At 50.2% G+C, this 15,243-nt stretch overlaps 1 protein-coding gene and 1 long non-coding RNA gene across 6 annotated transcripts; both read left to right on the top strand.

Moving 5' to 3' along the window:
* Window positions 1-777: 777 nt before the first annotated feature.
* Window positions 778-14,473, top strand: polr2b (RNA polymerase II subunit B). Its single transcript, XM_036126941.1, has 25 exons — window positions 778-930; window positions 3,057-3,129; window positions 4,321-4,471; window positions 4,560-4,672; window positions 4,751-4,970; window positions 5,047-5,205; window positions 5,285-5,449; window positions 5,528-5,724; window positions 5,796-5,915; window positions 6,041-6,227; window positions 6,751-6,894; window positions 6,973-7,112; window positions 7,192-7,303; window positions 7,398-7,552; window positions 8,557-8,755; window positions 8,872-9,040; window positions 9,145-9,241; window positions 9,317-9,411; window positions 9,495-9,745; window positions 10,007-10,096; window positions 11,542-11,649; window positions 11,777-11,890; window positions 13,761-13,921; window positions 13,998-14,193; window positions 14,269-14,473. The coding sequence occupies exons 1-25, from the start codon at window positions 912-914 to the stop codon at window positions 14,356-14,358; spliced, it is 3,525 nt and encodes a 1,174-aa protein (XP_035982834.1). The 5' UTR covers window positions 778-911; the 3' UTR covers window positions 14,359-14,473.
* LOC118557287 lies at window positions 7,559-8,523 on the top strand. 5 transcript variants are annotated; one of them, XR_004927771.1, is made up of 3 exons: window positions 7,559-7,841; window positions 8,206-8,358; window positions 8,441-8,523. It is a non-coding gene; the product is annotated as an uncharacterized LOC118557287 (long non-coding RNA). The 5 variants fall into 5 exon arrangements; XR_004927770.1 differs by having other exon boundaries at window positions 8,206-8,393; window positions 8,436-8,518; XR_004927773.1 differs by having other exon boundaries at window positions 8,206-8,287; window positions 8,379-8,447.
* Window positions 14,474-15,243: the final 770 nt, after the last annotated feature.

Below are 15,243 nucleotides of genomic sequence, written 5' to 3'. Positions count from 1 at the left end.
CATGTACAAGAAACAGTGAGTGGTCAGGATATTAATACACATGAAAGGGCCATTAATTCAGACAGTGGCTCATTGTATAAATTTAAAGTTTAATGTTTAACAAACTTAAACAAAATTAAACCGCTACCTTTTGCTGATATGATTTTTTTCTCTCTCCTAAGGTCAAAATTTATAGTATTGAGTGGATGAAACGTATTATTATTATTATCAGTAGCAGCAGTAGTAGTAGTAGTAGTATTGAATGAGCACTTAAATAAATAAATGTAAATTTTGAGTTGATGAAACAAAGCCTGTGCAAATTCTGAGTTATTCTGGTCAACAGCAAACTGGCTCCTCGGATTTAAGCCTGTTTGCTGCTGATGAAATAAAACATTTAAATAATCCCTTTATAGTCCCGCAGAGGGGAAATGTGTCTGGGTTTAACCCGTCCCTTAGCGAGCAGTGTGCTGCCACACTGAGTGGCATACAGGGAGCAATCTGTGGTCTGTGGTCGGGGGTCTGGCTCAGGGGCAGACGCAGTTTTGAACCACTGACCTTTGGGGCCTCCACACGAAGCAAAAGCCCAGCTTTCTACCCACTAGGGCACCAACTCTCATTTATCCTTAATAAAACGGAAATGGTTCCTGCAGTGAACAGAATATCAGTACTCAGATTAATTTACTGGGGTAGATACCGAAAGGTTAAATGAAAACAGCTCTTCGTGCATTCCCCCGTCCCGTCAGCAGGTGGCGCCACAGAAAAGGTGGCGGAAATACGTCTGGTCGGGCAGCAGCAGCAACAGAAGAAGAAAAAACAAAAGACGAAGAAGAAGAAGCCGCCAGCGACGTGCTTGTAGCGTCGTTTGGGTCAGAGTTCCAGGTTCGGTTCTTGAGTTCCAGTTTCGGCGGTTTTAACTGGGCTGGAGCTGAAACATGTACGACCAGGACGAAGGTGAGCTGAGGAGCACAGAGACCGGAAGTGATCACAGAGCTCACTGCTGAGCTGCTAACTGAATGCTAGCTAGTGTTAGCATCACTGCTCGGAACAAACGGGCTGATCGGTAAACGGTCACTAACACCTGAAATCCGGACCGATACCGCCGATCACTCGCGCATGCTCAGTGTGTGTGCGGAACACTCGCGCTCTCTCTGATCTGCGGGCTTTAAAGTCTCAGTTTGAACGACAGAAGCTAACAGCGGCTAAAGCTAAACGAGGAGCTGGCAGAGGGGAGCGGGTCGGTACGGTTCGGGTTACCAGAACCATACCGACGCCTCATGGTCGTCTGGGTCCTGCTAGAACATCTGGGTCCTGCTAGAACATCTGGGTCCTGCTAGAACATCTGGGTCCTGCTAGAACATCTGCTGAAAGCGACGCGAACTTTGGTGTGAACTGAGTGTGCAGAACAGAACCACGCAGCTGTCGGCAGAGATGTTCCTCTGCTTTAAACTCACTGCTGAGGACCGGTGGTTCCGATTCTAAGTCCAAACCGACAGACCTGTGAGCCTGACGGTGAAATGACGGCACGGACCTTGTTAGACAGCTCTAGAATCAGGATTAGAACCAGCAACCGCTACTGAAAGATGCTGAAAGCAAGTCAGGGCTTTATGTCATAAACTGCATTTTCTATGTTGGCTTTGGTGTGGGTTGGTTTCTAAAGGGGGGCTTACCCCACACCTGGAAGGTTTGAGTCCATCAGACTGCCGCTGGGTCCTTGAGCAAGGCCTTTAGCCCCAGAATGCCCCCCAGGGGCAGCCCAGCAGTCCCGGAGCCATGGGTCAGATGCAGGGGACACATTTCACTGCAGGGGGTCCGGCTCTGGGAACCACTGGTTTAAATTATGATGTATGGCTGAGCGATTAGTCAATTTAATCGATTCATTCAAATTTACAATTTATTAACATTAAATTTGTGGAAAGTCTTGATTTAATTTTGCTGATGAATTCAATGGGCTTCCATGAACAGCAGCGATGCTGAATCTACGGTTAGGACCTGGATAACAGGCATGCTTAGGAGAATGTCTGTAAATAGCAAACCGGTTCTACCGTAAGGCAGGGCACTTTATTTGTTAAAAAAGGCAAGTTTTTAAAAAATTATTTCTTTTTGTGAAACAAATGATTAATCAGATTCGGTGGAGTAAAAACCTGAGGTTATATATTTAAACCTTATGGCTCAGCTCTACTACCACTGAACAGTTACCTGCTGTCCAGTCGTGGTTTGGAGTCTCTCAGACACAGCTGCTTCTTTTTATCAGCATCACAACATTTTACACACATTTCTGCACTCTTAGCTGTAAGCTATTCAGCAAATGATCCATCCTGAGGGTTTGAAGGAGGGATTTCTGGTTCTGTGTGCGACTCCCCCGTATTTAAATTCTTACCCTTTTTCCACATTTTCAGTTCTGTAACATATGAAGCCCCAGTTAACAACACAGTTAACAGCAGAGGTCTATCTAGGGGTGCATGGAGCCACAGTGGACGGCTGCTGGCATCCAGTCGTTGACTTTGCAGCAATCCCTCAAACCTAGCTGCATGATGTGCCAACCCAGCTACATTCAGCGACACCAATGCAGAGCTGCTGGGTCCAGTTTTGAAATGACCAGACCCCTGGTTTTGTTAGACCTACACAGGAGGACTAGATTTTTTGAATTTGAATTTATTTCAGACATACAAGTATACAATAAATGATATATGTCCTTGTAACATAAATTTAAAAAAAAGTCTGAAATAGGGTGTATTGGCAGAAGTAATAAGCTTATAACGCCCACCCTCCAACTGGACCACAGTCCACTGAGAGAGATAAAGTTAACCTCTAGCCAGATGGTCCTGCAGCTGCTCTGTCAGCGGAGATGTTTGAGTTCTGCAGCTGAACCTGAGCAGAGATGTCAGGTAACTGTTGGTGGACTCAGAGACTTCATGTCCACTAATGGCGGTGCTGGTAAACCCTCACTGAGTGAGACGTTCTGAGCTTTCATTTCAACAACATGCCAGTGTGACAGATGGTACCGTAACTACTAGCATGTATGCATCGCAGGCTGCAGGTCTGGGTCGCTGATCCATGTGTGGACCTTTGCTTTGCAGATAATCAGTTCAATGAAGATGACGATGAAATCACGCCTGATCTGTGGCAGGAAGCCTGCTGGATCGTCATCAGGTAGGTTCACCTGAGAGGTCATGTGCTCGGTCGTTAATAATGTTCAGACACTCATGGGTCACTAAGTGAAGTGGAAGGTGGTTCTGGTAAGCCCGGCAAAGATTCTTTTAAAATCATGTATTCGAAAGCTATCGCTCTTCTCTCCTGACTCTGAAACGATTCTCTCTTCTTTATTAGTCTCCATTTTAAATGTTTCTGTTCTCAGCTCTTATTGTGAAAGGTTTCTGTTCTCAGCTCTTATTGTGAAAGGTCTCTCTCTCGGCTCTTATTTTGAAAGGTTTCTCTCTGAGCTCTTATTGTGAAAGGTGTCTCTCTCGGCTCTTATTTTGAAAGGTTTCTCTCTCGGCTCTTATTTTGAAAGGTTTCTCTCTGAGCTCTTATTGTGAAAGGTGTCTCGGCTCTTATTTTGAAAGGTTTCTTTCTGGGCTCTTTGAAAGGTTTCTCTCTGAGCTCTTATTGAGAAAGGTTTCTCTCTGAGCTCTTATTGTGAAAGGTTTCTCTCTCGGCTCTTATTGAGAAAGGTTTCTCTCTGAGCTCTTATTGTGAAAGGTTTCTCTCTGAGCTCTTATTGTGAAAGGTTTCTCTCTCGGCTCTTATTGAGAAAGGTTTCTCTCTGAGCTCTTATTGTGAAAGGTTTCTCTCTGAGCTCTTATTGTGAAAGGTTTCTCTCTGAGCTCTCATTGTGAAAGGTTTCTCTCGGCTCTTATTGTGAAAGGTCTGTTTCTCTCTCGGCTCTTATTGTGAAAGGTCTCTCTCTGAGCTCTTATTGTGAAAGGTCTCTCTCTGAGCTCTTATTGTGAAAGGTCTCTCTCTGAGCTCTTATTGTGAAAGGTCTCTCTCGGCTCTTATTGTGAAAGGTCTCTCTCGGCTCTTATTGTGAAAGGTTTCTCCATCGGCTCTTATTGCGAAAGGTTTCTCTCTCGGCTCTTATTGCGAAAGGTTTCTCTCTCGGCTCTTATTGTGAAAGGTCTGTTTCCTCTCGGCTCTTATTGTGAAAGGTTTCTCTCTCAGCTCTTATTGTGAAAGGTCTGTTTCCTCTCGGCTCTTATTGTGAAAGGTGTCTCTCTCAGCTCTTATTGTGAAAGGTTTTTCTCTCGGCTCTTATTGTGAAAGGTCTGTTTCCTCTCGGCTCTTATTGCGAAAGGTCTGTTTCCTCTCAGCTCTTATTGTGAAAGGTCTGTTTCCTCTCAGCTCTTACTTTGACGAGAAGGGTCTGGTGCGGCAGCAGCTGGATTCCTTCGATGAGTTCATCCAGATGTCGGTCCAGCGGATCGTGGAGGACGCTCCGCCCATCGACCTTCAGGCTGAGGCCCAGCACACCTCCGGGGAGGTGGAAGAACCGGTGAGCCGAGGCCCAGAACCGGGTTTGGGTTGGGTTTGGGTCGGGTCCGGACGGCGACATCATTGTGACGTCACCTTGTGCGTTTCAGCCTCGCTACCTGCTGAAGTTCGAGCAGATCTACCTGTCCAAGCCCACCCACTGGGAGAGGGACGGCGCTCCTTCGCCCATGATGCCCAACGAAGCCCGGCTGAGGAACCTGACGTAGGTCCCGCCCCCAGCCGGCGCCACGGCCGCCGGTTCTGACCCGGTTCTGACCCGTCTCGCCCTGTGACGCCCCAGGTACTCGGCGCCGCTGTACGTGGACATCACGAAGACGATCATCAAGGAGGGCGAGGAGCAGCTGCAGACGCAGCACCAGAAGACCTTCATCGGTAAGATTCCCATCATGCTTCGCTCCACCTACTGCCTGCTGAGCGGCCTGACCGACCGCGACCTGTGCGAGCTCAACGAGTGTCCGCTGGACCCCGGCGGCTACTTCATCATCAACGGCTCCGAGAAGGTGAGGCGCCGCCGCCGCCGCTCGCCCGCCGGTTCTCCCGACCGGCACCAGAACCTTTCGCCGTTGGTGGTTGCAGGTGCTGATCGCGCAGGAGAAGATGGCCACCAACACGGTGTACGTCTTCGCCAAGAAGGACTCCAAGTACGCCTACACGGGCGAGTGTCGGTCCTGCCTGGAGAACTCGTCCCGGCCCACCAGCACCATCTGGGTCAGCATGATGGCCCGCGGAGGACAGGTGGGTTCCCGCCGCGCCGTAGGCGGGTTCTGATGCCCGGCTCGCTGACTGACCGCCGCCGTCGCCGTGTCGCCCTCAGGGAGTGAAGAAGAGCGCCATCGGGCAGAGGATCGTGTCCACGCTGCCGTACATCAGACAGGAAGTGCCCATCATCATCGTGTTCCGGGCGCTGGGCTTCGTGTCCGACAGAGACATCCTGGAGCACATCATCTACGACTTCGACGACCCCGAGATGATGGAGATGGTACGACCCGCCCCCCCCGCCGCCGCCCGCCGTTCTGCTGCCGCGCCGCGGTTTAAGCTCCGCCCCCTGTGCCCGCAGGTGAAGCCCTCCCTGGACGAGGCGTTCGTGATCCAGGAGCAGAACGTGGCGCTGAACTTCATCGGCTCCAGAGGAGCGAAGCCCGGCGTGACCAAGGAGCGGCGGATCAAGTACGCCAAGGAGGTGCTGCAGAAGGAGATGCTGCCGCACGTCGGCGTCAGCGACTTCTGCGAGACCAAGAAGGCCTACTTCCTAGGGTGAGTCCTCACCTGAGCGCCGCCTGCGCAGGTGCGCTCCACGCCCGGTTCTGATCCGTGTGCCGTTGCAGGTACATGGTGCACCGGCTGCTGCTGGCGGCGCTGGGGCGGCGGGAGCTGGACGACCGGGATCACTACGGCAACAAGAGGCTGGACCTGGCCGGGCCGCTGCTGGCCTTCCTGTTCAGAGGGTGGGGCTCCTGGCCGCCGCCGCCGCACCTCCCGCCAGGTTCTCCTCAGCGGACCCGGGTCTGACCGGACCAGAACCGGGTCCGCTGAGGAGAACCCGGCCTGTAACTGGGTTCTGTTTGCTCAGCATGTTCAAGAACCTCCTGAAGGAGATCCGGATCTACGCGCAGAAGTTCATCGATCGGGGGAAGGACTTCAACCTGGAGCTCGCCATCAAGACGCGCATCATCTCCGACGGCCTCAAGTACTCGCTGGCCACGGGCAACTGGGGCGACGTCAAGAAGGCCCATCAGGCCCGGGCCGGCGTGTCCCAGGTCAGAACCGCACCCGTCACTTTTCCCTGCGCGCTGACTGCCAGGCAGTGTTGTAGTACTCGAGTCCGAGTCATTAGCTAAATTTAGAGACTCGTGACTTGACTTGGACTTGAGCACTGATGACTCGAACTTGGACTCGGACTCCTACATTCAGATCATTCTGACTCGGAAATTGAGAAAAAGACTCGACTTTTTTTTTATATCATTAGGCTATAATTTTAATATGTTATTAGAATATTATTTGGTGTATGATTTTAATATCTAAATTATTAGTGCAATGTGGTGGAGTGTGGATTTTTTTAATATAGTTTAAAAACATGTAGGCTATGCTTACTTTAGTGCGGAACTTGGACTCGACTTGATCAATAGTGACTCGACTCGGACTTGACTCGGATTTTTTTTTTTAATGACTTGGACTTGAACACTGGAGACTCGAACCTGGACTCGGACTCGAGGCATAGTGACTTGACTACAACACTGCTGCCAGGCCACCAGGTGACTTCCTGTCGTCGGTGTGTTGCAGGTGTTGAACCGGCTCACCTTCGCCTCCACGCTGTCTCACCTGCGCCGTGTCAACTCGCCCATCGGCAGAGACGGCAAGCTGGCCAAACCTCGCCAGCTGCACAACACGCTGTGGGGGATGGTGTGTCCTGCTGAGACGCCCGAGGTAAAGCCCACCTGGAGCGGGGGGGGGGGTGGTGCTCACCTGTCGGGTGGTGCTCACCTGTCTGCTGTGGCGTTGCAGGGCCACGCGGTGGGCCTGGTGAAGAACCTGGCCCTCATGGCCTACATCTCCGTGGGCTCCCAGCCGTCCCCCATCCTGGAGTTCCTGGAGGAGTGGAGCATGGAGAACCTGGAGGAGATCTCTCCCGCCGCCATCGCTGAGTCCGTCGCCTCGCCGTCACGGGGAAACCTGCGGTTCCGGGTCCGAGTCGCCATTCATCGTCTGCTTTTCTCGTTCCAGCGCCACCAAGATCTTCGTGAACGGCTGCTGGGTGGGGATCCACAAAGACCCGGAGCAGCTGATGAACACGCTGAGGAAGCTGCGCAGGCAGATGGACATCATCGTGTCCGAGGCGAGCCGCGCCGTCCTCGCCGTCCGGAGCAAACATGGCGGCTCCTCCGGCGGCGGCGGGTCACTGACGCTCCTGTCGGCTCTGATTGGTCCAGGTGTCGATGATCCGAGACATCCGAGAGCGTGAGATCAGGATCTACACGGACGCCGGGAGGATCTGCAGGCCGCTGCTGATCGTGGAGAAGCAGAAGCTCCTGCTGAAGAGACGCCACATCGAGCAGCTGAAGGAGCGCGAGTACAACAACTACAGGTGAGCCCAGTCCGGTACAGGTCAGGTACAGGTGAGCCCAGTCAGGTAAAGGTCAGGTACAGGTGAGCCCAGTCAGGTAAAGGTCAGGTACAGGTGAGCCCAGTCAGGTAAAGGTCAGGTACAGGTGAGCCCAGTGTGGTACAGGTGAGCCCAGTGTGGTACAGGTGAGCCCAGTGTGGTACAGGTGAGCCCAGTGTGGTACAGGTGAGCCCAGTGTGGTACAGGTGAGCCCAGTCAGGTACAGGTGAGCCCAGTCAGGTACCTGTCAGGTACAGGTGAGCCCAGTCAGGTAAAGGTGAGCCCAGTGTGGTACAGGTGAGCCCAGTCAGGTACAGGTGAGCCCAGTCAGGTACCTGTCAGGTACAGGTGAGCCCAGTCAGGTACAGGTGAGCCCAGTCAGGTACCTGTCAGGTACAGGTGAGCCCAGTCAGGTACAGGTGAGCCCAGTGTGGTACAAGTGAGCCCAGTCAGGTACAGGTGAGCCCAGTCAGGTACCTGTCAGGTACAGGTGAGCCCAGTCAGGTACAGGTGAGCCCAGTGTGGTACAAGTGAGCCCAGTCAGGTACAGGTGAGCCCAGTCAGGTACCTGTCAGGTACAGGTGAGCCCAGTCAGGTACAGGTGAGCCCAGTGTGGTACAAGTGAGCCCAGTCAGGTACAGGTGAGCCCAGTCAGGTAAAGGTCAGGTACAGGTGAGCCCAGTCAGGTAAAGGTCAGGTACAGGTGAGCCCAGTGTGGTACAGGTGAGCCCAGTCAGGTAAAGGTCAGGTACAGGTGAGCCCAGTCATGTACAGGTGAGCCCAGTCATGTACAGGTGAGCCCAGTCAGGTACAGGTGAGCCCAGTCAGGTACCTGTCAGGTACAGGTGAGCCCAGTCAGGTAAAGGTCAGGTACAGGTGAGCCCAGTCAGGTACCTGTCAGGTACAGCAGGTAGCCTCTCTGGGACCAGGGAAGGTGTTGCTGTCAGTTCTCCGGCCCGCTGGACTCTGATGGTTCTGGTGTCCAGCTGGCAGGACCTGGTGGCGAGCGGCGTGGTGGAGTACATCGACACCCTGGAGGAGGAGACGGTGATGCTCGCCATGACCCCCGATGACCTCCAGGAAAAGGGCGTGGCCTACTGCTCCACCTACACCCACTGTGAGATCCACCCGTCCATGATCCTGGGCGTCTGCGCGTCCATCATCCCCTTCCCCGACCACAACCAGGTACCGGCTTCTGGTCAGGAGCCTCCGTCTGCCTGCGGTTCTGATGGGTTCTGATGGGTTCTGATGGGTTCTGATTGGTTCTGATGGGTTCTGCCTGCGCTTTGGTTCCCGCCCAGTCTCCCAGGAACACGTACCAGTCGGCCATGGGCAAGCAGGCCATGGGCGTCTACATCACCAACTTCCACGTCAGGATGGACACGCTGGCCCACGTCCTGTACTACCCCCAGAAGCCGCTGGTCACCACCCGCTCCATGGAGTACCTGCGCTTCCGCGAGCTGCCAGCAGGTGACAGTCAGGAGCTGTTCAGGAGAACCCGGCGCCTCCCGGGGTGTCTGCTGGTGGTTCTGGTTCTGTGGTTCCGCTCAGCAGTTTTCTTCTGCTCCCCTCAGGAATCAACTCCATCGTGGCCATCGCCTCCTACACCGGCTACAACCAGGAGGACTCCGTCATCATGAACCGCTCCGCTGTGGACCGCGGCTTCTTCAGGTGAGACGCCGCCAGAACCGCCCCCGCTGGGACCGGCGGCCCGGTTTCCCCCTGTGAGACGTGTTTCTGTGCCAGGTCCGTGTTCTACCGCTCCTACAAGGAGCAGGAGTCCAAGAAGGGGTTCGATCAGGAGGAGATCTTTGAGAAGCCGACCCGGGAGACGTGTCAGGGTGAGCTCCACACTCAGAACCGTCTCCATCGTCCCGGTCCAAAGGCGAGTTCTGGCCTTAACGGAACCCCGACCCGTCCACAGGTATGAGGCACGCCATTTACGACAAGCTGGACGACGACGGGCTGATCGCGCCCGGCGTGCGCGTGTCCGGAGAAGACGTGATCATCGGGAAGACGGTGACTCTGCCGGAGAACGAGGACGAGCTGGACAGCACCAACCGGCGCTACACCAAGAGGGACTGCAGCACCTTCCTGAGGACCAGCGAGACCGGCATCGTGGACCAGGTCATGGTCACCCTCAACCAGGAGGGCTACAAGTTCTGCAAGATCAGGGTGAGGCCCGGTCCATCCTGCTGTCTCTAACGGTTCTGTTACCTGGTCTGATCCGATCTAATCTGGACGATTCCTAGAGGTTCTGATTAAATATTCTGTTGTCTGATCAGAACATCAGCGGCTCCTAATCCCACAGTTTGGTTCCACTATCCAGCAGCTTCCAAAGAACCCAGGCCCCTCTGGTTCTGATGGGATTGGGTCATCATGGCGATCCAGCAGGTTTACCAGGATCAGTTATCACTTTTTCTCGTGTCCTTTCAGGTCCGATCGGTCCGGATTCCTCAGATCGGAGACAAGTTCGCCAGCCGTCACGGACAGAAGGGAACCTGTGGGATCCAGTACAGACAGGAGGTGAGCAGGTTCTCTGCGTGGTGCTGACCAGTAGCTCAGTCAGCAGAACCTTCTGTTCACGGATCAGAACCGCAGAGGCAACATGGCGGGAAACATGGCGGCGTTTTGATCTGTGATCCGCTTTGACGCACCGCCAGCTGCCACCATGGAGGAGCTGTTTTCATCTGAAGCTCAGCCTCTCGGGTCTCATCTGGACCTTTTTATTCATACGGGCCGGGTCAGAACCGGTCTGAGCATGCTCAGTCAGCAGAGCGTTTGACTCAGTTCCTAAACTGTCTACACCAGATATTAAAAGGTTAATAATGAAGACCACAGGTATATATGTGATCTGAAAACATCGATCAACAGCTCTCTGTTCTGCCAGTCTCTATCAGTTAATCTATATATATATATATATATATATATATATATATATATATATATATATATATTAATTAGGGCTGGGCAAGTTAACGCGTTAATTTTACGTTAATTCATTAGACTATTAACGGCGATATTTATTTTATCGCGCATTAACGCATGTTGCTCACATGCTTTCAGTCAGTGTAAAAAGCCGGTTCATTTCAGTGGAAACACAACAAATTTATCTAAGCACGTGAAAAAACATGAAAACGTCGAGCCCCAGAAACGGAGAGAGGAGACGAAACTTCTGTCATTGCCCCGACAGACCCACAGACGTCTCTGACTGAGGCGTTTCAGTCCTCCAGGGAACATCCAGGTAGATCAGTGGTCATCTTCAGCAGCAGTTTATGTTAACTTTCAAAGTAGATATTATCTATCATATGTTACTGGAGCCCACACATAACATGTAATTAAGACCTTGAAAGAACCCAGTACATATATTAAAAAGTGTTATTTAAGATAAGATAACATTAGCTAATCTTTTTTTTAATCCCACGACAGGGAAATTTATAGGATTAAAGCAACAGGCAGGTGCACACAACAAAATTACATAAGGATTGAAATATATAAGAGGTGGATTAGCGAAAAAACACTGAACATAACATTATTGTTAATATTATTATTATTTAATTGCAATAATAAAATAAAAACCACAAAACCCAAAAGGTCAACAGTTTCACGATACATCAAGCTTAGGGACTGGCTAATATACAGCAGGTCAAAAAAGGCCATATTTTGGCTGCAGTGCTTGCTGTTCTCTTATGAAGAAAAGATCAACTAGTGCACTAAATTCAATAGATGGGTTGAAAATATCCAGTATAAAATAAGATAAGTGCTACAAATGTTACAACACTTTTGTTCATATGGCAGCAGAACATTAAAATAAAAGTGCTCTTTACACTACTTTTGAATTCATTCTTGGAGTTTGCGCATACAATGCGATTAATCATGATTGATCGGGCAAATTATGCAATTAATCGTTTGAAACGACTTCCTGTATGACGATCTTTAAAACATAACCATCCACCTGTTTTATCTCAAAGGACATGCCGTTCACCTGCGAGGGCATCACACCTGACATCATCATCAACCCCCACGCCATCCCGTCCAGGATGACAGTTGGCCATCTGATCGAGTGTCTGCAGGGAAAGGTGATGCCCCCCACCCCCACCCCCACCCCCCCACCAAACTCACCTGCAGCACTTCAAGGATGTCAGGAAACACAACTTTGGGTGTGAGCCCTGGGTTTTGACTCACAGGCTGCTCTGCTGTTTTCAGGTGTCAGCCAACAAAGGTGAGATCGGCGACGCCACGCCGTTTAACGACGCCGTCAACGTGCAGAAGGTCTCCAACCTGCTGTCTGAGTACGGCTACCACCTGAGAGGAAATGAGGTCAGAGGGCCCCACCTGCCTGGTGCATTGTGGGATCAAACATTTACCTACTCGTTCTATGGCAGGCCATTTTAACATAAAATCGGCTTCTTCTGACTATCCATAAATACATTTAAGGTATCAAAAAACACATTTTGACTATTAAAATCTATATTTTGACTATCATGAATGGTACTTTAAGACATCTTCGTTTATATTCTGACCAGTAAGAAGAACGACTCAAGATATCTTCAGTCACATTTTGGAGAATCAAAATGCCTTTTGAGATATCTCAAATTATGTCGTCTGATGATCAAAATATTTCTCTTTGAGATATCTTCAAAGAAATTTGGACTAGACAAAAATGCAATTTTAGATATTGTCATTATTTGCTTTCAAGATGTCTAAATAAATTTGCACTAGTCGCATCTTACTTTGAGATATCTTAAAATACATCCATAGTATCTTGAATAATTCAATTAAATTTTCAATAAAATTTTATTTATATAGCGCCAATTCATGAAACATGTCGTCTCGAGGTTCTTTACAAAGTCAAATCAATCATATTATACAGATTGGTCAAAAATGTCCTATATAAGGAAACCAGAGGTTGCATCAAGTCTCTCCAAGCAGCATTCACTCCTCCTGAAAGAGCGTAGAGCCACAGTGGACAGTCATCTGCATTGTTGATGGCTTTGCAGCAATCCCTCATACTGAGCATGCATGAAGCGACAGTGGAGAGGAAAACTCCACTTTAACAGGGAGGAGAACCTCCAGCAGAACCAGAACCAGGCTCAGTGTGAACGCTCATCTGCCTCCATCCACTGGGGCTTAGAGAAGACAGAGCAGAGACACAGAAAGCTCAGAAGCTCACATTGACCCAGGAGTACTTTCTATGTTAGAGAAGACAGAGCAGAGACACAGAAAGCTCAGAAGCTCACATTGACCCAGGAGTACTTTCTATGTTAGAGAAGACAGAGCAGAGACACAGAAAGCTCAGAAGCTCACATTGACCCAGGAGTACTTTCTATGGTAGAGAAGACAGAGCAGAGACACAGAAAGCTCAGAAGCTCACATTGACCCAGGAGTACTTTCTATGTTAGAGAAGACAGAGCAGAGACCCAGAAAGCTCAGAAGCTCACATTGACCCAGGAGTACTTTCTATGTTAGAGAAGACAGAGCAGAGACACAGAAAGCACAGAAGCTCACATTGACCCAGGAGTACTTTCTATGTTAGAGAAGACAGAGCAGAGACACAGAAAGCTCAGAAGCTCACATTGACCCAGGAGTACTTTCTATGTTAGAGAAGACAGAGCAGAGACACAGAAAGCACAGAAGCTCACATTGACCCAGGAGTACTTTCTATGTTAGATGGTAATAGAGGATGATCTGCCTCCCCTGATGATGTCACAGCTAACAGAACACCAGACCAGGTGTACCTTCTATGAAGAAAAGAGAGAGAGAGCAAAAATAACAAGGTAATTTGAGATATCTTTTAGTGGAATTATGACTAGTCAGAACAAAAACCGAGATCTCAACAGAGTCATAATTGAATTGTTGATATCTGAAATATACACATCAGATAGTAATAAATGTATTGAAGATATCTTAAACTGGAGCCCCCATATAAACTAACGGTAAAACTGACGTCATTTAGACTAATCAGAATGCAATTAGAGATATCTGGTATTTTACCCGGTGAAAATTTAATAGTTAATTAACTATTACGTCTAGTCAAAAATCTATTTAAGATATCTGGAATGTAAGTGAGGTGAAGCCAGTTTTATGTTAAACGGCCTGCCGTACCTATCAGACTGAAGTTGGGAGTATTGACTGTTCCCTGATGGGTGATATATCAGAGGTTCTGACCCGGTTGTTGGTCTGTGGGCAGGTTCTGTACAACGGCTTCACTGGGAGGAAACTGACGTCTCAGATCTTTATCGGACCCACGTATTATCAGCGGCTGAAGCACATGGTGGACGACAAGATCCACTCCAGGGCCCGGGGGCCCGTTCAGATCCTCAACCGGCAGCCGATGGAGGGCCGTTCTCGGTGAGTGACGCGGCCGCGTGGCTCCAGGTGAGACTGTGAGTTCCTCTGACGGCTCATCTGCTCATCTGCTCCTCAGCGATGGCGGGCTGCGTTTCGGCGAGATGGAGCGGGACTGTCAGATCGCTCACGGAGCGGCTCAGTTCCTCAGAGAGCGTCTGTTCGAGGCGTCCGACCCGTACCAGGTCCACGTCTGCAACCTGTGTGGACTGATGGCCATCGCCAACACCAGGACGCACACGTACGAGTGCCGGGGCTGCCGCAACAAGACGCAGGTGAGCAGAGCGCGCCGCGGGCCGCCGGCGGCGTCCGCCGAGGTTCTCACGCTGATCGCTCTTTGCTTTGGTCAGATCTCTCTGGTCCGGATGCCGTACGCCTGCAAGCTGCTGTTCCAGGAACTGATGTCCATGAGCATCGCCCCCCGTATGATGACCTCCTAGAACAGCCAATCAGCTGCCTGCATACCAGGAAGTGACGTCACCGTGAAGAGGAGAACGTAGACTTGACTTTGTATTTTGTTTTGTGATGGAAAATAAATGTTTCTTTTCTAACGAGTGTCTGAAATGTGATTGGCTGCCGTCTCAAAGTGTTCTGCTGATGTCACACCTGCACAGGTCTCCATGTCTGCTGGGGTTTTAGGTTTACAGTCATGGAGTGATTGATTTTATCAGCTTTGTACCGCGGCTCAGGTGCAACATCAGCTCCAGCTCCACAGGTTCACCTCCTTGTGGTTTTCATTGCGTTTTAAGGCCCTTCAACCCAGATAAATAATTAAGAAGCTGCCAGAACGAAGCTGGAGTCTTAGGGCCTCATGTGGTGAGACAGGGGACAAAAAACTTAGTTTTTTTCTGTGATTTGCCCTAAAACGTCTCATCTTTTCAAAATAAAAGTTAATATGTGCTCTAGTGCCCCCTGGTGGCCTTCATCATGAAGACGTTGGGCATCGTTTGCTTCCATGTGGTGCTAAATCGAACATTTATCTGATAGAAGTTTCAGTGAAATACTGTTTGAATTGAATATTAATATTTAAAGACATCCTAAACAAATGTGTTTTTAATCTTGATTTAAATGAACTCTTTCAGCACTTTTCCAGTTTTCTGGGAGTTTGTTCCAGATCAGTGGAGCATAGGAACTAAATGCTGCTTCTCCATGTCTGGTTCTGGTTCTGGTTCTGCAGAGCAGGCTGCAGCCAGAAGACCTGAGTGGTCTGGAGGGTTGATGCCCTGATAACAAGTCTGTGATGGATTTAGGTGCTAATTCAGGGATTTATAGACTAACAGAAGGATTTTAAAGTCTTCCCAATGCTAGCTGCTAAAGCTACCTGC

The sequence above is a fragment of the Fundulus heteroclitus genome, chromosome 23, assembly GCF_011125445.2.
Source record: "Fundulus heteroclitus isolate FHET01 chromosome 23, MU-UCD_Fhet_4.1, whole genome shotgun sequence".
In the NCBI taxonomy this organism is placed as follows: domain Eukaryota; kingdom Metazoa; phylum Chordata; class Actinopteri; order Cyprinodontiformes; family Fundulidae; genus Fundulus; species Fundulus heteroclitus.
The sequence above is the reverse complement of the archived record's forward strand: the minus strand, read 5'-3'. Positions and strand labels throughout refer to the sequence as shown.